The 23357-nt window shown below is 43.3% G+C and overlaps 2 protein-coding genes across 2 annotated transcripts in view; one reads left to right on the top strand and one right to left on the bottom strand.

The window, feature by feature from the left end:
* Positions 1 to 6821, bottom strand: part of ARHGEF37 (Rho guanine nucleotide exchange factor 37) — a 41990-nt gene extending 35169 nt beyond the window's left edge. The window contains exon 1 of the mRNA XM_083596966.1: positions 6694 to 6821. Coding sequence (XP_083453092.1) covers positions 6694 to 6709 — 16 coding nt within the window. The 5' untranslated portion in view covers positions 6710 to 6821. The remainder of the gene's footprint in view (positions 1 to 6693) is intronic.
* A 2201-nt stretch (positions 6822 to 9022) lies between these two features.
* On the top strand, positions 9023 to 14371 carry LOC310754731 (uncharacterized protein). The gene has a single exon (XM_083596891.1). The coding sequence runs from the start codon at positions 9580 to 9582 to the stop codon at positions 12445 to 12447; it is 2868 nt and encodes a 955-aa protein (XP_083453017.1). The 5' UTR covers positions 9023 to 9579; the 3' UTR covers positions 12448 to 14371.
* The last annotated feature ends 8986 nt before the right edge of the window (positions 14372 to 23357 follow it).

The raw sequence follows: 23357 nt of genomic DNA, 5'->3' as shown, positions 1-23357 counted from the left end.
ATTTTAGTTCCAAGAGGTGTATTTATGGGCTGGGAGTCTGTAATAGGCTTGGCTGTTCTGATGTCTGCCCATTTAATATAGGATAAAGGTCTCTTCGGTGATCAGGCTTGCACTCAGCAGAACATTATCTTTCAGAAATTTAAGCAACCTTCCCTCTAATTTCACCACCACCCACACAATTCGATCTAGTCCTAATGCATCCTCTGTCCTACATCTCTCTCCTCCCATTTGAACTTTATAAAAGAATGGAAAATCTTCACTGAAAACCTAATTGTTCTCTCCTGGGGCAGAAATGGTTGCTATTAACCTTCATCTCTTGATCCTTTGAAGGGTCTCAATTGAGCAGTTTAAATGCAGCTAATCAGGGTGATAGGAAACCATCTCTTAAGGTTGCCAGTAACTGCAATGGGTTGTTGCTTCCTGAACAGAGCACCGTCTCTTATGTTTTCCATTAGCTTCCTCTCCCAATCCAGTGCCTTCCATTTATTTTACTCCCTGCAATTTCCCCAAGGTTATCCTTAAGCAGTCTCACATCTAGAAGGATGGGGGAGGAGTACATAGAAAACAATCCAGGCCTCTCACCATGTTGGCTAACGCAGCCAAAAATAGTAAACAATGTCAATACTGTATGAACATAAGATAATGCAGCAACGCTGAGAGTCACTCCCACAGCATCCCTGGCAACTGTGCCATTACCTACCAATCACAACACTGCACACTGCCCCCAAATTACCGATGCAGGAATGCATGATGACATCATGGAAACATTACCTCTAAACCTTAATGCATGGTGATCATACTCCCTTGAAGAGCCCACGGCACCTTGTCTATCAGATCCTCCTATGGCTCAGTGCGTATCAATACAGCAACTGATGCTTGCTGCCACAAGCTCCAGAGCTCCCCATAGAAAGAGGCTTGAACCCCCTCCCCTCCCAGTGGCGTAGCGTGGGGGGTGCAGGGGGGGCCGGGCGCACCGGGCGCAACACCTGGGGGTTAGGGCAAATCCACGGGTTAGGGGGCGCAAATCCACAGGTTAGGGGGCGCAAATTACTTGCCTTGCCCCGGGTGCTGACAACCCACGCTACGCCACTGTCCCCTCCCACAGTCAGGGTTGCCATATTCCCCAAAGTGAAAATCCGGGCAAAGTTGTTGACCAGCTTTTCTCTTTTAAAAAAATCACCTCACCCTATTTGTCATACTCTGGTTTTTCCTGGACATTTTATCGATTCGACGAAAACCTCTTTGACAAAGCCAGATCCAGAGCGGGAGGGTGGGGCGGAGAGGGAGGAAGTGCCATTCAAGTGAGAATAAACAAGCCTATTCCATAGACCAGTAGGCAGATCTGCATGTAAAATCCACAGCTAGTCTCTCCACTCCAGCCAAGGGCCCTACCTATACATTGGAATGCCCACAGATCTGTGGGTACAGGGAGTGGTGTTGCTCCATGTCTCTTAATATATAAAATCTGAGATATCTGTTCTTGGTGTTTTATTCTGACTGGCTCCTGAGTCAAATGTGAAGATAAGGCATAGGATTGTACTGTCAGTAGAAATAGTAAATGGCATTTAAAGTTTTTTTCGAATTCCCTTTTTTAAAGAAAAAGAAAACAAGATGGGACAGGCATAGATGAGGGGCATTTTACTGCTTACTGTCTGTGATGGTATAAACACCACGCACAAGCAGTCTTCAACATCAGTGTAACATTTGTCACAGTAGATGCACTTGCTGGGGTGAAAAATGCTGTTTCTTAAGCAAAGCAGTTTCAGTGCTGGAAAACCCTGATTTCCCCCACAACTCAGGTGCTAGTTGGGGGAAAGACATTTTTATATGCGCTGTAACAAGTGCACATTCATTGCACTGCAAAATGATGATCACCTGGAAAGGTCCATGGAGCCTTGCATTATTAGGCAGGAAGACAGCCCGTCCAGTTAAATTAGAACCAGTCTGAGATTAATGATGAGCAAAAAGCCTGGGAATTGTAGGCAGAGCTTGATGATTAATACCTGGAAGCATAAATCTTTTCCCCACTTCCCTTTTCATTTGAAAGTTTTGCTTCTCTCTCATTATTTTAAGCAAGAATTCTATTCTTTAGCAACTTCCGCTGAGCTCTCAGCGTCCTCTTAAGCATGTGTTTTTAAAAATGCTAAACAATGAAAGTATTACTTAGCTATTTCTCTTCCCCTTCTTACCACAAACTGTGCATTGCAAAGGATGCAGGTGCTTCTATTGTTAAACGGGTTCCTTCTTTTAATTCATGCTTTCATATTATGAAATCATTTTAAGCCACAGACAAAGCCCTAAAAGATGCCTAGACTGGACAGTTAAGATACAGTGGTAAAAAGATGTAGAGGTTTTCATCTTCACAGCCCTGGTTCCAATCCAGACCTGGTTGGATAGAGGACATTGCTTTTTTCATTCTGCATGAAATGGAGAATTGGATATACAGGCGTTAAGTTCTGGGGCCCCACACACATAAGTGAAATTGCATCAAGTGAGGAGCAACCTCTAAACACCCTCTCTGCCACTCTCTCTTCAATCCATGCCCAAAACACTGTATTCATAAACATTCACAACCAGAATTAAAGCTCGGGGCCAGCTGGACGCTGGAGGACAAGTGGGAAAATGGCTGCTGTTGCTGCGCTACCGTGCATGCCAGCTGTTAGGTGGGGAGGCTGAGCAACCTAAACAAAGTCCTGCTGCGCCTCTGGTCTCTTTGGGGTTCTGCCCTCACTGATGTCCTCTTCAGGGGAGGGTCTCCTCATGAAGAGGGCTTAATTCATCTGAGGGCTCTCCTCTGGATCCCCTCACCATTTGAATTTAGGTGTGCGTTGACTACAGATGGGGCTTTTTCAGTTGTGGTACCCTGTGTACGGAATGCCCTCCCTAGGGAGGCTCACCTGCTGACAACTTTAGTAGTAGTAGCAATAGCAGTAGTAGTAGTAAATGGAAAAAATGAGGCCCTGAAGTATATTGGTAGATATCTCTCTCTCTCTCTCTCTCTCTCTGTGTGTGTGTGTGTCTGTGTGTGGTCATCCAGACAGGTTATATTTTGACAGAAGAAATAATATTCTATTGAGAATGAGCTTTCCCCCACTTTCTCTCAACTTCATAAAGTTTTGCAAAAAAGAAAAGATCGATAAATTCCTTCTGCAAAACTTGGGAGTTTGCATTCTTTGACAGCTTAGAACGGCAGTAATAACAGGTATCCTTTGCACATCCAAAATAACAATTCCGCTGCTCCTTTTTGTTCATGAAAACACTCTAAACTGTAAAACAGCTAGAGCTGGGCATGTGGAAAATGATGACTCAAATATTCCATCAATTAACTCTAGGTGTAGCGACACGCTTTAACCACTAAGCCAAAGTGCAGTGTCATATAAACACGATGAACAGATTTCAACACTGCAGTATTCCACCCATGCAACATTTCCTTGTTGCATGTGATGATCTTTTTTATATTTAAAAGCCAGGATAATAATGCTAAGTACCAAGTTGGATATTGTCAGCTAAAATGTGTGAACATGATTCCTGTCTATTTAATAAAATGCCTTACTTTTTGATCTGGGGCTTTACACAGACCCCACCATGCCATCCCACCTCCTGTCCCACTAGTGTGTTGATTTGTACCCCAAATACACTTTTTTCCTTTCTACACTTTCCACGGCTTTCTGTGGTGAATGCACAAAGGAAAAAAGCATAATGGGGTTTCTATGCTACCCACTCACTACCCAACAACCACGCCTGTTGAATCACTTGCTTCCAGCCACTGCTAGAAAGAATGATGCTTAATTGCAAATGGCACAATATCATTCACATTACTCAACATATATAACGACATCAGGAAAGCAGAGAACAATTTTCTCAGCTATCCAAGAAAGATTATAGGATATAAATACTCAGATTATCTAGAAGATTGTTGGTGCTTTCTGGTAGGGTGGAATCAAGATACCCCAGGATGTGAACTATTTCAATACTTTTATGGAGATCTTCAAAAGAATGACACACACTATTCTATATGTGAGACACAGATTGGTGTATAAGTACTTTGGATGTGTTGGGTAAAGCAAATTTACTGTAAAGAAAGGAACAAATCCAACCCGCTTGGCTTATTTGCAGGACACTTGTTTGCAAGTAAATAAGGAAATGTAGCACCGTACATAGATCATTCAATGATATCTGCTGCCATCTCCAAACTGACATACATTCACCCTTGTACTTTGATCTCTACAACAGCACTCCTTACATTTTGCGCAATAGTTGAGGTATGTTTGCACTCTGCATCAGCAAACAATTGCATGGTACTGTATATACCGGTAGCTGAAGCTCAGCAAATTGCTTGTGCAGCCCATGCCTTATCCCAAGTCCTGCCCCTGATTAGTGTTCCAACTCCATGTTTCTTTATGCAAAAGTTGGTACTTCTTTAAAGAAGTACTAACTTTCTAACAACATTAATTTCCACATATCTGGCATCTAACATTCCTCCTCTACTTGTAATAGCTTTACCACTAAAAAATAAAAAAGTATTAGATTTATACTCTGTTCTGACTCCAGAGTGCTCACAGTAGGAGCAGTATGGTTCCCAAGTGATCTCCCCTTTATGCACTATCACTGTGAGAAAATCCTAAAGTCAGTAGCGTAGCATGGGGGGTGCAGGGGGGGCTTGCCGCACCGGGCGCAACATCTGGAGGGGGGCGCGCTCGCGCTCGCACTCGCAGCTCTCTGCCCCTACCTGGCAGAGTAGCCTACCACGGGTTAGGAGGCGCAAATTACTTGCCTTGCCCCGGGTGCTGACAACCCACGCTACGCCACTGCCTAAAGTGCAGGCATCCTTCCTGACAACCTCCATAGTCATGCCTCTTCTAAGACAATACAATAAAAATGAACTTTTGACCAAGGCAGACAGTATGGCTTCAATACCAAGGCAACCTTTCCCTCACCGCTCTATCCTCCCTACACCATTTACACCCAACTCAAAAACTTACCAGTATATCGTATTCAAAAGCTTGCTCACTGCTTTTGGATGGTCATAATAAAAGGGGTTTTGGAATTTTTCAAAACAAAAGCAGCAGTGTAATACTTAGCCATGCACACTCATGAAAGCTCCTCCTCCTCTGGTCAGCTTGTCTGGTGAGTTTCTTTCTGAGAAAATCTTATATTCCACAAAAAAGGATTGGAATAAAGAACTAGAGATCTCAGTTTCCACCACACAGTGGGAAACTGTTTTAACTGATATAACAAGGGTGTCTTTGGACCTTAAATTGAGGCTCATACAACAAAAAATAATATTTAGAATATACTGGACCCCATTACGGTTGTTTAAATAAGGGCTATCTAAGGTATCTAAGGGACGCGGGTGGCGCTGTGGGTAAAACCTCAGCGCCTAGGACTTGCCGATCGGTGGTTCGAATCCCCGCGGCGGGGTGCGCTCCCGTTGCTCGGTCCCAGCGCCTGCCAACCTAGCAGTTCGAAAGCACCCCTGGGTGCAAGTAGATAAATAGGGACCGCTTACTAGCGGGAAGGTAAACGGCGTTTCTGTGTGCTGCGCTGGCTCGCCAGATGCAGCTTGTCACGCTGGCCACGTGACCCGGAAGTGTCTTCGCACAGCGCTGGCCTCTTAAGCGAGATGGGCGCACAACCCCAGAGTCGGACACGACTGGCCCGTACGGGCAGGGGTACCTTTACCTTTACCTAAGGTATCTAACTGCTGGAGATGTAACAGGGATAATGCTTCTCTAAAACATATGTTTTTTCATTGTCCTATATTGAAAGATTTTTGGCAGAAGGTAACTGAAACTAATAACCGAACTGTACAGAACAACCTTACATTTACAGAGCAAAGTATCCTCTTGAATTATATACCCAGCACATGGAACCTTACAAAAGGACAATACGAGTGGACTCTTCATGCCCTTACCACAGCAAAGGGTGGTAAATTGGTGAATTGGAAAAATAAAAATGCGGCTCCCTTCTACGATTGAATGGAAGACCTATAAAACTCACAACATACAAACAACTTGCATATAAACACAGACTTGCCATGGACAAATTCAATGATATTTGGAATCCATTCTTACAAATACAGTGGTGCCTCGGGTTACAGACGCTCCAGGTTACAGACTCTGCTAACCCAGAAATAGTACCTCGGGTTAAGAACTTTGCTTCAGGATGAGAACAGAAATTGTGCGGCGGCAGCAGGAGGCCGCATTACCTAAAGTGGTGCTTCAGGTTAAGAACAGTTTCAGTTTAAGAACGGACCTCCAGAACGAATTAAGTTCTTAACCCGAGGTACCACTGTACTGTAATAGGTTAAGATCTGGTGAATTACAATAACAACTTTGTAAAACAAACAAACAAACAAACAAACAAAGGTCCTGGGTTCAAACCCTGGTGTCCCAAGATAGGGCTGGGGAAAACCCTGCCTGAAACCGCAGACAGTCTCCACCAGCTAGTTTAGAAAGTACTGTGACTGATGTACCAATGGTCTGTCTTGATAGGAGGCAGCTTCCTATGTTGGTAATTTGATATGCAAGAAATCAGCAAATAGCACTCTTGGAAACTTCACCATCATCCCTGCTGTGAAATGTGTGGTCATGTTTCATCCCTGCCTGCCACTGAAGCTTAGTTTCAGTGGTAGAAGAATGGCATCCCGTGCCGTCAGACCATTCCCTAGGCCAGTGCCAATTTAATGCTTACCCTGCACATGAAGCATTCTCTCTCATTTGCTGCAAAGATTCGGGTAATTATTTTATACATTAAAATTAGATAGCCCCCGAAAGTAATGCTTCTCTTGGAAATATATCACATTTCCCCATTGTTCAACTGGCAACATCTTGTTACTGGCAATGTCTTGTCCCCTCCCCAGCTGATGTGTTTGGATAGTGACTGCTGCATGGTATGTGGCTGGGCCAGTTCATTGCCTATTTATTTTGTAGTGACATCGGCAGAAATAGGTGGCATAACTACCCAGCTGTGCTCATTAATGTTGAAAGGTTTCCCCCCACCCCAAGTGATGGTTGAACATCTTTAGTCTTTGGAGACTAAATGCGCTCTTCACCATGCTGCCTAAGACGGTGAATGTTCATGTAGCCTATTAAAAATGAAGGCTAGGCTCCCTCCTTCAGCAGCATTTTGCTTTAATGCCACCACCAGCCAACCTATTTACTGAGCTTCATCCTGATTTACTTGCACTAAGCTTACATGGAGTGGTGGTTAGATTATATCCAGCCTTTATTGAGCATCCGTTCCAATTTGCTTAAAGTGTGGTAATATGACAACGAACATCCATTCTGCATTCGTCCTCATTCACATGTGCCGTGGGGTGTTTACATGTCTTATCTGCCATTAGTTCATCGCACACTTTTCAATGTATTTCCTCTCCACTTTCCCCCAGCTCTTTTGAAAAGTGGATTTGTTGCGTTAGGGAGACAGAGCACTTTAAATGTGCAAACCTAGTTCCAGTATGCACTTGAATCCCTCCTGCAAAAGTTTGATAGTCTGGAGACACCCCTCTTCTTTGGTCTTGATTCAGGATGTGCGAGTGGGAAGTGTTCTGGCAGCTCCACACTCCCGATTCCAGGGGGACGGGGGCGGGAAGCATCTACTCATCCTTTGCTTGAAGCATACATTCTTCCACCACAGCAAGACTGCCTCCCTTGCCTCAACTGTTATGGTCCCGAGTCCTTTTTAATGTGCATTCATGAGGCAATCCTGTTTTCCATACTACTTGCACGTGCAAATGTTTTAGGGAAGTCACACTGCTTCATTTCCAGTCAGTACATATCCCATAACTTCCTGCTGAAGTCCTGTACTACAAACGTTTTGGCTTATTTTCGTCCCAGTTTTGTTGTACAATAGCTGCTTCACACAGCAATCGTGTGATAGCATCACAAAAGTATCACAGACCAAACTGAAGCAGAACAAACCCACCAATAATGGTGTCAAGAACATTTTGCAGAATACACAACATGGCCTTATGTCTGGATGATACACCACTGGTGTTGAATCAACCGTAGAGGACTATTCCGCAAAAGGTAAAATGTGGTTGGGGCAAACTTCAATGATTATATAAGTTTTAAGAAATGCAATGAACTAATAGAACATCCCTGTTTTCAACTTGGATCCTGGCAAACGTTATTTCACCCCCTACCTCTAATTTGTGCAGCTGTCAATATTTCCATCACTATGTGTTACAAATTTGGGTCAGTTCCAGATAACCTGCTTATTGAGCATTCATTCTGATTGGTTTGCAGGGAAGTTAGATGCCATCCCACACTTTTGAGTGCATCTTCCCATCACTTTCCTTATTGCAAAAACTCCCATCTTTAGGGGGAAACAGGTTTGTTGTGCAAAAGCTCCCAGTCAAACTTTACTACACAGCCTCAGTTTGCTGGTATGTGACGGAATCATAGCTGTCAACTTCAGATTTGAAAATAAGGGATCAGCAGTCTCGAAACTAAGGGATCAGCAGCCTCACCTGTCCCGGGGACAGTCTATGGGATATCTAACAATCCGGGATAGCAGCGGGAAGCAGCAGGAAACGGCACTGGAATAAGGGAATTTCCCGCAAAAAAAGGGAAGGGTTACAGCTATGGACTGAATCCCACCCCAAAAAAGCATCAGTCTGGAAGCGCCTTTCGAGCATTTTATTTACAGCCAAAGCTTTGAAAACACATATACAGGCAGATGCTTACCTTAGCTGTGCTCTTCTTTTCTGTTATCTCCACTGTTTAACCATCCATGTTTTGCTCCACATTTGCTAAGACGCCAGTCTCTGGGAGTCGCTCTCAGTTTGCGGTATCTGATCTCTGTTTTTCCTGATTGGCTGAAAAGTCTGGAATGGAAGGCTTGCAAAGAACGCATTATGAAGGAGAGAGAGAAAATCTTGCTGAGCCTGTTTGAGCACAAGCTCTGCTGGAAACATTCCCTCACCTGTGCTGATGCAACTCAAAGATGTTTACGTGTGTCCTAAGAGGCTGTGTCCCTGCCGTACATACAAATTATTGGCTCTTGCTGGGAAGGTGCACCTTAAACCAAATGTTTCGCTTGGGTTAGAATGCTATACACACTTGCTTGGAGGTAAGCCCCACTGAACTCAAGAACTTGAATTTGAGAAGGCATGCATAGGATCGCACCACACATCAACATATGACAGCATCAAGCAACTAAGAAACGTGTAAAACAAATTGCTCTGGCAAACAAGGAAACAACAATAATTGTTAGAGCATGAGACTCTTAATGTCAGGGTTGTGGTTTGAACCCCACATTGGGCAAAAGATTCCTGCACTGCAGGGGGTTGGACTAGATGATCCTCATTGTCCCTTCCAACTCTATGATTCTATGATTCAGTTGTACATGCTTCGATTGAATTATAGTAAGGCTTGGAAACTAGTTGGCCATACCAGTTCCGTTTTCTTCCTGTACACATCTCCAGTGAGCCAGCACTTTCATGTTCCGCATTTGAAACATTTCTTCTCATTTTGTAAGTAGCTGAATTTCCGATGCAGCAATGCACATATTTCACAGTGTCAACTTACCCATTTTGCTCTCAAATTCACTGGGAGCAGTTACACAACAAGGAGGATGTTTTCTCTGAGGCTTGTATCAACACTGCTCCTTTTCTTCAGCCAAGACCAAAGGGTGACACCTTACTCATTTGAGAAATGTGAGGTGCATGAAGTCTTGGGGAACAGAACAAAAGTTCTGTGCTACAACAGGAGCTTGAAAAATGTCCCAACCCACCTACCTGGCAAAGTTGATGCTTTGGACTTGTCTGAGAATAAAATCAGAAGTCTGTGGAGGACTGACTTCAGAAACTTGGGTCACCTTCGAGTTCTGAACATTTCTCAGAACAAAGTAGAACACATCGAAGGAGGTGCTTTCATACACACAAGCTACCTGGAATTCTTGAACCTCACTGCAAACCGGCTGACTCTTCTCTCCAGCTCCATGTTTGATGGGCTTACAAATCTCACGGTCTTGATGCTTGGCAGCAATCAAATACTCAAGATTGAACCTTCTGCCTTTGCCCATTTGGAGAAATTAAAGGTAATTGATTTATCTTCAAACAGATTGTATACCATGAATGCTATGCATGCTGTGTTTAAAGTGGCATCCTTGGAGGAACTGCACATCAAAGACAATGATCTGCAGAATTTCTCAACCAAACAGATCATTAGTGTACCTGAGCAGCTTCGTGAACTGGATGCATCTCATAACCCCATTTCTCTCATTGATGTTACAACTTCAGTTTTACAAAGCCTTTCTTCACTTGATTTATCCTTCTCTATCCCTAATATCTCCATTATATGGTTGATACAAGACCCTTGCTTCCTAAAAGGCTTAAAGACATTATTTTTAGGAGGTATAGCTATGAAACCACCAGCTATCTCAGAGGTGCTCCAAATGATCAATTGCACCTGGCTAGAGGCTATCCACCTAAACTGGTTACACCTGACTGAAACAGATGGACTTATAGAGCAGGTATGTCTAAGGCATGGAAATGTTGAGACTCTTAACTTACAGCACAATTCGTTCACAAGTGTTAATGAAGGAGCCTTTGAAAACTGCACACATCTAAGGTATCTGAATATGGCATTTAACAAGCTGAAAGTGCTGCCAATGACACTGTTTCAGTCCTTGCATTCTTTGAAACTTCTTTCTTTGGCAAACAACAAGTTCACTATGGTGCCAAATGCTACCTCTAACATAGCATCATTAGAATGCCTGGATCTTAGTTTTAACAAGATCTATAGAATTCTTCCAGATGACTTTGCCCATCTAAATAATTTGAAAAGTCTCTATGCCACTGGAAACCGTATCTCTCATGTCCATTCAAATATCTTCGGTGACCTACACAGCTTGCAAGAACTGAATCTTGAAATAAATCTTTTAACAGAAATCAACGAACCTTTCCCAGGAAGCTTAAAGAATCTGGAAACCCTGATACTAAGGCAAAATAAACTGGATTCGATAAAAAAAGACGTTTTTAAGAATCTTACTTCTCTGCTGGTTCTTAACCTGGCAGACAATCAGATTGCTGCTATAGAACCTGGAGCCTTTGAAGGTTTGAGTAACCTGCACAGCCTTGTTCTTGGTAGCAACAAGATCACCAAAGACACTTTCCAGGAAGGGCTATTTCAAGGTTTAAGTTCTTTAGTAGACCTAGACCTTTTCAACAATTATATCAGTTACAAGTCCTCCAAAATGCTTGTCAATCCTCCCTTTAAACTGTTGAAGTCCTTAAACAAATTTAATATAAACAGCCAACGTCATAACGGACTTGAAAACTTTCCAGTTAACTTCTTACAAGGACTGGAGTCCATTGTGCAAATCCACGCAGGCAACTTGGCAATATCTTTATTGGATCCCAAGACTTTTAAATATACCCCTACGCTTGAAGAGCTTGATTTGAGTGATAATTCTCTTAACAATGTCAGCAATATGCTCTTCTGGCCTGTACCAAACCTGAGGGAACTGCACCTCAATAAAAACGGACTAAATTCACTCAGCTTTGTTTCCCATGGCAACCTTTCCAAGTTAACTCTTTTCAGAGGAGCTGAAAACCAAATAGACGTTATCACAAAAGAACAAATAAGAGCTTTGCCTGCCCTTCGTTTTCTAGATCTCAGGGAAAATACGTTTGCCTGTTCCTGTAGTAATGAAATGTTCCTCAACTGGTCACTAAAGGATCCTAAAGCTCAGGTGCTCCATTTCTACCAGTACATCTGTGCTTCCCCTTCAACACAAAAGGGGCAGAAATTGTGGACCTTTGAGACGTCTTCTTGCATAATTGACTATGGGTTTATCCTGTATATCACAAACACATCTGCAGCAATTTTACTGATGCTCATCTGCTTCATTTATCAGTGGAGGTTGCACATGATCTACAGTTACCACCTACTACTTGCATATTTCATTGACAAGAGGGAAAAAAGGAAGGAGCGAGCCATGGGTTATGCTTACGACGCTTTCCTTTCTTACAACACACACAATGAAGAGTGGGTGATAAATGACCTCCTGCCAGTGCTTGAAAACCAATATCATTGGAAGCTCTGTCTTCATCACCGAGACTTTGAGCCAGGACGGTCCATCCTGGAAAATATTGTAAACAACATCTACATGAGCAGGAAAACCATTTGTATCATAAGTCGCCACTACCTGGAAAGTGAGTGGTGCTCCAAGGAGATCCAGGTGGCCAGCTTTCGCCTTTTTGATGAAAACAAGGATGTCCTGATTCTCATTTTTCTGGAGGACATTCCCAGCGAGTACTTATCACCCTACCATAGAATGAGAAAACTTATTAGGAAGAAGACATATCTCAAATGGCCCCAGGATGAGAAGGAAGTTGCACTGTTTTGGCAAAAGCTCAATATGGCTATGAAGACAGGTGAAGGAAAAGAAGAGGAACACCCCATTTTGCCTAGATTTGCTTCGGATGAAGTGCCATAAAGGAAGTAGTCTGTGGGGGGAAATGCCTTGCATGTATATTATACCTCATTTATACAGTGGCATTACAAAGAGATAACAACAATAGCCACTGGCACTGACAGCCACCATTCTGTCCCCATCAGGTATGTTTCATAGGGCCAGTTGGGATGAAACATTTTCTTTCATGGAATAATAGATGTGGGAAAAATATAGTTGGAGAGCGTGGCATTCAGTGGTGGTGGGGGATGGTTTGAGCAGGATACGAGATTCCTGCAAATCCAAACTTGCAATCTGATCCTATGCATACTTACTTAGAAGCAATTGCCACTATGTTCAATGGTCTTACTCCCATGTAGTTTGCATAGGATTACAGGCTGCAATCCTGTGCATCTGAGTATAATCCCCATGAACACAGTGGGACTTACTTCTGAGTAAACCTCCACCTCTCTGGGTGGGCAGGCGAGGAAAGGACATGTGTAGCAATAGTCTGGCGACTGTAGGTGGTGGGTAAATAATATCTAAACAATGACACTCCTAAACTGCCATCGTACCATATGTTCCTAGACCATATTTTGTTCTAAAAGGAGACCCACCCACAGATACTCACAAAAGATTGAAAGTAGAATAAAATGGGAACTAGAGTTACAAAAGAATCACATTGCCAGCCAGCATGACAATGCCAAAATAAAATTAACAAAATCCTTTCTGTTCCTGTATGGAATTATGATATACAGGAGGGCATATACTTCAGGTTTTTATAAACCTTTTACTAAAGTTATATCTTCAAAAATATTTGGCTGCACGCACCTTTATTTACCAAAGTCTGCTGTTGTTCTTGTTGTTCTCTTCTGTTGAGAGATGAATGTGCCGTGCAATTAATTCTCAAGCATGCCACCATGTTCTCCTTCCCTCCTCTTGTCATCTCAGATAAGTGCCATTTCCCCCCAGCTATGGCTATAGTGCCGCCTGCTTTAAAGGTAATTGCATGGGATCCACCATGAAGCGATCTAGAGTAGAAGCAATCCTGAAAAAGGAACACCCAGGTGTAAATGTGATACAGAAGATCCAAGCGGGGGTAGAAAGGTAAAACATCACAAGGGCAAATGGTTAGGCGACCAAACCTATGCTCTGGGATCTTCCAAAACAAGGGGGTGGCAATATTGATTGGAAAAAGAAACTTTGTCTAAGAGTCATAAAAGCTACCTGTTTGGATCTAACAATAATTCCTAATCAGCAGGGATGAGAGAGGGGTGAAAATCTCATGCTACTTTCTGCATATTTGGGGTAGATATATTGCATATAATCTGTAGTTTCTGGAGGCAGAAAGTAGGTCTAGTTGAACCATATGCACTACAAAGCACTTATTCCAAGGTGCTTTGGGGATAAATTCAAGCTGATTGCACAGCTCCTGGTCTATGGAATTCCCCTCGCACCATAGGAACCAACTCCTAGGGGCCAAGGTCCCTTCAGCCCCCCCATAAAATATTTGAGGGGGCCACCCCCCAAGTTGATGGGCATTGCCATTCAAATAGTGTGGGTGTGGCCCATCATGTGACTAATTATGTGGGGCAGGGCTTACCTTCCCCCCCCCCAATAGTTTGTTCAAATTGGCACCCCTGCTTCCCACAAAGGTGAATCTGGCACAGTTGTTATATAGTTTGGAAACTATCTATGCTGAAGATGCACTGCTTTACCTTGGCCTCTGACACTTGAGATATGTGTTTTCAGCTCCCACCCTATTCCTGTGGCTGTAATTTGTTTCAACTCTTTTTAATATTGAATTTTAAATTGTTGTAACTCACCCTGGGACCTGCTGGGGGAAGGGCAGGTAATAACAACTGATGCTGCTTAACGATTTTGCTGTTTCATATTAACTTTTACCAGTTTCATTTCTGTGTAATGCTTTTTGTTTATATTGAGCTGCATTTTTAAAGTTTTGAGCCTCTTTGTCTGTTTTCTTTAAGACGTGACTCCCAAACTGTGGGCTGGGGCACAGCATAATGGGAATCTCTGGCACAACATGCACTACAACTGACAGGCATGGGGGAATCCTAGAAATCACCAGAGGGCAGGACATTCAAACACAGTTTTGGATTCTCTCCGTTTCTCATTTTTCCAATCTTAAAGCCAGTTGTCACATTTCCACAACAGTATGAGATTATTATTTTTATGTCCTCATGAAAATTTGTCAGCATTCTAGTGCGCATTTCTCCTAATGGTCACATTTTTGGATGAAAGCCATTTCCCTAAACATAATTTTATTTCCACTAATATATGGAGATTGTGCAAACTTTTGCCTTTTTGTACACATGATTAGTTGATTGCAGGACTGCATTGAAAAATATGGAGATCTGCAAATTTTGAAGTCCATCGTTTACTATTTAGCTATCTCTGAATTCTGTCCCTACATTTCACTGTGTACCATTTGACTTCTAACAGCATAAACCCTTCTCTTCATCTGCAGCCGAAAGCACAACAGGCAGCTCTAAAGTAGCCTCATAAACAAGCTCCTGTCTCCTGTAGTAATGCACCAGCCAAGGTCACAGGAAAGCCAGAGATCTACTTCAGAATTGAAGCCATTAGCAGGGGCTGTGCCCTTGTATAAAGGGCAGAGTGCTGACATAATGACATGGCAAGGGGGAGGGGGCAGTGGAGAGGTTGCTTGTGCATGCTGGCACAGAATGGGTGTCCTGAAAGCAATATCCTGCAAAGTCTGTGAATCCAGTCATCCGGAGCTAATTTTATAGAGAACTACTCAGCTGCAAGCAGCATGGGAAACACAAGGTCCCACAAGCAAAAGCATGTGCATGGTGGTGGTGTTTTTTAAGGTTCCTGCAGTGGCACTGATAATTATCTCACCCTATTATGCCAGCTCCAAAATGTGAAACTTAGAAATCCAAGCAGAGATGCTGTACAATTTGGTGGCCATAGCAAGGCAGCAGCTGGGGGGGCTCTTGGTGCTGGGCTAGGAGACGCAATGCTTTTTTTTCTGCGGGGGACGCATACCCCTAAATATTTTGTGACTCTAATGGGAGAAGAAACTGAAAAAGTTAAAATTTTGTTTCTTCTCTAACATGGTGAATCATCAGTTCCGTTGCTACCCCCGATGGCAGCCACGTTTCCTGTCATGGTGTTTCCTGAGTCTCAGATGGAATGAGTGTACCCCTAAACATTTTTTAAGAAAAAAAGCACTGAGCAGACATAATGTACAGTAGTCAACCTAGGACACAAGAGCGTTGGTTCAGGTAGACTACCTGGTTTTGCTGCAAGAGGAAAGCTGTCTCTCACCTTTGAACAAAAACACACAGGAGCGATGTGTGTGTGATGGGAAATGCACATCCTTCACAGGAAAGAAAACAGAAGCATACATCGAGAGGAAGTATTCTAACTTGGGCACAGGCAACAAAGTTGCTTCGGTTCACCCCACTTTTGATGTATTACTGCATTTTAAAGGGTTTTATGAACACCAACCCTGTACAGCAGAAAGGCACTTGTCCTAAAAAATACTGGGTTGTAGCCAATGCTGTGTGAGCAGGGATCTGCTCATGCAACTGGATTCCCCCTTCCTCTCCTCTCCTTGCAAGTCCCCAAAAGCTGTTCCAGGGGGTTGGTGGTTCTGGGGGCGGGGAGCGCACACACTGCGGTGAAGAAGAGGGGAAGTTCTGCTGTGCAAGTGAAAGTCTCTTGTGCAAGCAGAACAGCAGCGCTGGATGCCAAATCTTTTTTTTTCCTTGAGAAGAAGAAGTGAAATAAACTATTTAAAAATGCTCAAAACTGTACAAACATGAAGAAAGCACACAGATGCCGCTTTTCCTTTAGTTACACTTGAGCTGCTTTAAGGGAGAATGACAAATACAATTTGAGATTCCATGGCTCTGCATCCTTTGAGGTTGGACTAGATGACCCTAGGGTTCCCCTTCCAACTCTACCATTCTATATGGACCCATTCCATATATTGACCCAGCTCTTAGGGTTTAGCAGGGATTTGAATCTGTCATTGCAAAGCAGCACCATGGTCTAGAGAGGAAATAAAGAGCCAGCCCAAACCTGAAAGTCCCTTCTTTTGTTGGTGCTAAACAGACATAATTATTGTGTGTTTCTCTTCTCCGAGTTTTTCTGCTGCCAGTGCTGTACTATAAAGATGGTAGGCCACTTGCTCTGTTAGGCTCATTTCAGACCTCTGAGCGATACAGCAGAGGTTTGGACATATTTGGCTGTATAGACAGAATGATCAAAGCATGGAAAATCCCAGTCAATGGGCAGAAATAATTGAATTGCAGCTGGGAGTGTACTGAGGCTCCCAAGGAAGCAAGAAAGATGTTTTATTGGGTGACCCATATATCACTTTCCTGATTTTATTCAAAACAAACACCTAGGAGGACAGATTCTAGGCTAATATTTTGGGATACACAGATCCTCACCATCACCACCTCTAACATATTCCCACGGAGGTGACAGTGTTTCATTAAGGTTCTTTGGAAATCTCCTTGGGGGTTCTGTATGGGAAAGTTCCAGGAGTCAGCATCAACTGGAGCAATATATGACCACTCTCCTCCAAGTCAGAAGCCAATCATGACTTGAAGGTAGGTCCATTGGTCACATGTGTGCACCATACATAGGAAACCGATGCCAAAGGGGAGCCATAGAAAGGCTCCAAGGGCAGGAATTCCAGGCTCATCCCTCCAGTTTGCGGTTTCTGTAGCTCCTTTCCTTTTTCTTTGTGTGGGTCGTGGGGGCGGGGGAGCAAGGTCCTGGCTGTATATTGCTCATCAAGGATGGCCCCAAAATTAAGAGACAGGAGAAATCACCATTCAACTCCTTCTGCTGTTGGTGGACCAAATCATAGGAGCCCTGTGTTTGCTGCAATGCCAGACTGGATGCAACAATGCACACACACACACAAAGAGATCCACTGTGAGACAGGTAGGAAGTAATAGCCAATTATTGTTATTTTGCCGAGATCAGTGAATGGTAACTTCTCTTTCGTTGCTTACATCTCAAGGTATAGCATCCCAATGGCATTCTGCAAATAGGAATATGGTCACGCACCTGCTCACTGATAAACACTTCAGGAAACATAATCCTACCCTCCAACATTTCTCTGATGAAAATAGGGATGTCCTATTTCATCATCATCATCATCAAGGTCATCATCATCATGTTTATACCCTGCCTATCTGACTGGGTTGCCCCAGCCACCCTGGGTGACTTCCAAAATATATAGAAACATAATAAACATTAAACATTTAAAAAACCCTTTCCTATACAGGAGCTGCCTTCAGATATCTTCTAAAGGTTGTATCGCTATTTCTCTCCTTGGATCAGAGGTTGCATAACTCCCTCCAGCATTTCTTCAGTCAAACTAGGGACATCTTAATGAAAAGTGGGACATTCCAGGATCATATCAGAAACAGGGATGACTTCTGTAAATCCGAGACTGTTCCTGGAAAACAGGGACACTTGGAGGGTCTGAGCATAATTTATATCCACATTTCCACAGCAAGTCAGAATCATGGCCACATCATCTCAGTGCTATTTCAAATGTTTGCATGAACGTGCAGAGGTGTACTGGGAATACATGAAGGAGGAAATGTTTTAAAGAAGCTAGTTCCTGAGAAGTGTTTCAGTATTGTAAATATAAGGTTATGCGTGCGTAATACTGCTTTACTGCTGAACCAGGTGACTGTGATCCATGTGTGAACAAGAATGTGGTTCAAGGACTCCCCCACATATGTTGTGCTCACTCAATCCATAGCAACATTCTGTGGGATCTTTGCCCTCTGGGCTGATTCGTGGGGGAAAAGCACACACGCAAATGCTTAACTATTCTGCCAACCTGATTTTGAATTCATTCTCAGATTCACCTCGCTAATATCGCAACATTGACTCCAAAAACGTTGAGTTGAAGTGATTTCTTTATAGTCCCAGTCCCCGGATAAGGATTTAAGTCACTTGGGGTAAGGAGGGTTGGTTTCATGGCAATTATATCCCTTTGCTTATCCGTGTATCAACAGAAATCATTCAAACAATAATGCAGGTATCCATTAGGTGGCAGCATTATACAACATTGTAAATCTGGAGCAAGAATGTTCACTGCTTGCTTTTTAATACCCATATATGGTCTACTTGCAGGCACCTAGGTGGAGACCTGTTTTTCCTGATTCTCCAAGTAGGCATGACTCAAGCTTCCAAACGGCTCAGCTCTCATAAAAAGCACCCATAAAAGAAAACTAGAAGTGCTTTTGTGTGCTTCTCAGCCATAAACCATTTGCACATTGCAATCCAAAGAAGAACAAGAGGGCATTATGACAAAAGAGCACCTCACTTAGCAACAAAACTATCATGGGAGATTATGTACCAGAGATATCACAACCATCGATGAAAAGCCATTTTTGGTGGCTCTTAAAACTGTATTCTTGTGCCAGCTTTCTTTTGGGAGATCAGGGACAGTTAGCGCGCATGTGAAGCAGGGGGGAGTACAAATAAATGAAAAATATCAAGTCCTCCTCAGCAACGAGCAGTTCTCTGGAGGGTAGAAACTGCTGGAGGATGAGAGCAAAAGCAAGGACAAATAAAAAAACGACAACCAAGATAGTTGGGCTGGAAAATCCTTACCAGCATCACAGTGCAGTGCTAAATTAGAACAGCTGATTTGATAACTCCCAGCAGGAATGCATCTGCAGAAGTTAACTGCATGGCATGCATATTGCCAATGCAATCCAGAGAGGCAGGTTGCTGATCAAGGACATGAAGATCCATCAAAGTACATTGGTCTAGACCTGCCGAAGAAATATAAAGTGGTTCTGTATTAAGGAAATTGAGGGGTGGGGGTGGGGACTCCGCCATTCCACTCCACGTTCAGCCCATTATGTCTCCAAGGAGAGAATTAAGCAGTCTCAAAATAGCAGGCAATCTGAGGTGCCAAATATAACTCAATGTATTTTTTAAAAGCTGAAGTTGGGCACTTAACATTAATCTCTATAACAAAGCAATTTTATAACACGTCGACTTGGGAGTAAGTCCCACAGTGTTCTTACTCCAACGAAAGGGTGGCTAGGATTGTGGCCTGAGCCTCCTTGATGTACCTGACAAGGTACAAAGAAGAAGGAAGCCTAAATTTAAGTGGGAAGCTTATAAAGATATTTTAAAAAAAGTACAGATGCATGAACAGATGTTTTATATTTTTATTATTTAATATATTGATTAGTTACTTTTTCCTGCCAGTGCAACTCAGTACAACCTACAAAACACCAAAAAAAAAAAAAAAACCCCATTAAAATCAAGGGGTGGAAATTCATACATTAAAAACATCCAGCCCCCATTAAAATGACTAAGATTATCAGACACAACAAGGATATTAAAAGTTGGAGCAGCCATCCATAGAAGACCTTCTACTTTTTAAATAAAGGCATGCAGGAACCATGGGTGTAGCCAATGGGGAAGGGAGCAGGGAGCAGCTGCCCCCCCCATCAAGTAAAACAATAGAAATAACTATCTGACCAATCACGTCGGTTCTGCCCCCACTAATAAAAGTTCTGCCCCCCCCAGAAAAGTACTGCTTCCCCCAACAAAAATCCTGGCTACACCCATGGCAGGAACTAACAATAACCTTGCAAGAGTATGATGGAACAGGCCTACAATCATGCATGGATATGCACTGTATAAAAATTCAGTTACAGCAACATTCAGGGTTACAGCAAATTACAAGTTATTCCAGTTGGAGCTGCTAGCAAAGAATTGGGCTGCTGCCAAAGCAGTAAAAGACATAGCAATATGAAGGGCTATAGCAGTACTTGATTACTCTTCAGTTTTCTCCAGGCTTTAAATCAGACTTGGAAAAGGAGCATTTTCTGTCTCAGCTTGGAGACCCTGTATCACGCACACCCTGTGGTGTCCTGTACATATACATAATATTATGTATTATCTCACTTATGTATTTGCAAACATGAGTGGTTCTTTTTTTAAATATAAAAAGTTAGCTTCTCAGTTATAGGTAGGCTTAAAATGTTTTATCATCCAGCAGATATAACTGAAGCCAAATATTTAAGAGTAGCCTTTGGCTAACCAGGCTTTCCATGCAAACTGGTTACTAATGAAGTGAGATACATGGGAGGCAGAAACAATCATGGGTTGGGGGAAGCAATCGTGTTCTGCAGAGCCAGAAGAATTTTCCTCCGCCACTTTGCTCTTGTTTCTATTTTGGTGCTAAAGTGCCAAAAAAAGAAAAATGAAGAACTTCCAGGCAAGCATGACCTACTTCCTCCTGTGTGTTCCAGTTCAGCTGGATTTGCTGCAGTGCCTTAAATAAAGACCTGAGAACACCTGACACTGTAGAATCTCGGAAGCTATGGATATGAACCTGGTAAGTGCTTAGATTGGAAATCACGGGCAGCCCTGAGTAAGCAGTTTTGAAATTTCCTAGGAGGAACAGAAGTGTAGGTTGTGATTCAAAGAGATACCCAGGCTCTGCATGAGAGCTTTTTCGCCACTGCTCTTTAGCACAGCCCCTGTGTTTCCCACCCCGCCATAAGCTTTCCCTGCATTTCGGGGAATCCTTTGGAGTACCATTCTGTCAGGTATGAGGACTTACCTCTAGAAGGGTGGGAGGGAATAAGCAGATCCTTTCACTAGGATATGGAAGAACTTTGTGGATGTTGACAGGATGCCATAGGAACCAACTCCTAGGGGCCGTGGTGGCTTTGGCCCCCCACAATAAAATATCTGAGTGGGCTGGAGCCCCCCAAAGTTGATGGACATTGCCATTCAAATGGTGTATGTGTACAGTATCATTTGATCGATTATGCAGGGCGGGGCTTACCTGGTCCCCCACAATATTTTATTCAAGTTGGCGCCCCTGCAGGATGTGGGTGATGTCAGAAGCATGATGAAGTTACTGTAAGGTTGTCTCGTGTAAATAAAAGCCTTGCTTCTTGCCACTAGCACACAAGAGGTTAGCTATATGCATGAAGGTGGCTCATCTGAACTACCCATATGTCTCCACAGAATCCATCTTGCAGTTTTCTTGCGAGAATAAAGACAGCAATGTTGTAAAGGATGGGGAGAAATAAAATGGAAACGGAATAAAATGAAAGTGGCTTTGAAAAACTGGTTAGCTCAGCAATGAAGCTGAACTCTTTACTATCTGCTCATGAAACCAAACTGCACTTACCTGTACTTAAGCAAACTATTGCTTCCAGTCCAGAGGTTAGTAGTGCCCAAGTTATGATGAGATCAGTAGGCCACCCTGTCATGAATATGAATCACTCGTTTCAACTCGATTTATTCTCGCTGAGGTAATAAAGCCATGTCTGGGCAGTGCTGCAGTACTTCAGACTGCAGTTGAGCTGATATGATGGAATCCTCCACAGTAAAAAATAACAAGATAAATAAATCCCTACATATAGAGAACTAGCATGTCAGGGAGGAGGCTAGGTTGGAAACCTGTTCCCAGACATCTAGTATTTTATAGAGAGGGGAAATTTTGTATGGAGGAGCATTTCAGTCACCTGAGTCCCCACCTGCAGCCTGAAGTGCTACAGACACAGGTTTGCTAAGTAGGAGTTTTGTATCAATTAATCTATTGGCAAGCAGTCATTTAAGGCTATGTTAAGGTTTGGAGAAATGATGAACGCGAGGTAAGGGACTGCTAAATCCCCCCCGCCCCAGGACTGTTATGCTCAAAATCTCTCCACATACAAGCAATACTGGCAGTGGTATCTTTTCTAGAGCACAGTCAAACATGTTGGTGAACTCTTTTCCAACCATTCTTTGGGTTGGGGACAAAAGGAAATCCTGCAGCCCCACCCCCAAAAGGGCTCGCTCATATTGTCATTTAATGTGGCTAGTAACCATCCTGTAGCTTCATTAGTTCTCTGTTGTTCACCTCCATTCACTGCCTCCCACACCTTCCCTTTCCTCAACCTGGATTTTTTCCTGCCAACTGAGCAGCTCAGAGTGCCCAGGTAGAGATCAGGGGCGGAGAAATAATTGAAAGGAAGGGGCGTCAGAAGAGGTAAGTTCTCAAAAAGTGAACGACCCCGACTCAAACAAAAGTGAAAGGTTTCTAGAACCTTTAAATGCATGCTGTCAATCTGCCCTTATGGTTTGAGCCTCCAGCCCCAAGTACTTAAGGATATCCCCCAGAAGTTCTGACAGGCAGCCAGCGGGGAGTGGAATGGGACTCTTCTCCTGTCTCTCACCTCCTCCCCCCCCTCCAATCCTTGGCAATGTGTTTGATGGCCAGCTCTGTGGTGGGAGGGGAGGGAGGAGGGATGTTTGCAGACAAACGAAACACGCATGCAGGTTCATTCATGCGTACTCATGATCAAGGAAAAAGGGGTGGTGGGTGCAGAGGTGGGCTAGAGGCAGGCAAATAGGAAAAGCATGAAATAAACACACCTACAAGTATGGACAGGGAGGATAGTTTGATCCAAGTATTAAGAAAGTACAAAGCGATCAGGTTTGGACTACGATGGACCAATTCAGATAAGAAAAATGTGGATTTTTAGACATTTTATGCGATGGTGTGGATGAGTCCTAAACTGGAGGAAAGACATTTCCCCAAAATTTCTAAGGCATTGTGACTTACCTTAGTTAACCTTACAAGGTGGCTAAGAGTTTTCCATTATTTTCCTTGGGGTTTTTTTAAAAAAAACTTTTAAAAAGGCCTGCCCAGCTCACAGCAGTGCACACTGCAGTTTCCTGTTGCCGCACTAACTGAAATGCCATGGGAATGACGCCACATTGCATCGCTGCCAAGCCATTCTGGAAAGTGAGGCCAGTGGGAAGTGGCAGTAGGCATTCAGCAGCCTCCACCCAGCTGTACTTCCTGGAATGCCAAGGGAGTAATGCAATTTGAACACAAGAAAGTGTTGGCTGAATCAGGCCAAATACCCATCTAGTCCAGCATCCTGTTCTTACAGTAGCCAACC

This window comes from Podarcis filfolensis, assembly GCF_964270895.1.
Source record: "Podarcis filfolensis genome assembly, chromosome: 2".
Taxonomy (NCBI): Eukaryota; Metazoa; Chordata; class Lepidosauria; order Squamata; family Lacertidae; genus Podarcis; species Podarcis filfolensis.
Note: the sequence above shows the minus strand (reverse complement) of the source record. Positions and strands in the feature narration are given on the sequence as shown.

What these genes read in the sequence shown, in the direction of transcription:
- LOC310754731 (XM_083596891.1), top strand. Translation starts at nt 9,580, where the DNA reads ATGTTTTCTCTGAGGCTTGTATCAACACTGCTCCTTTTCTTCAGCCAA.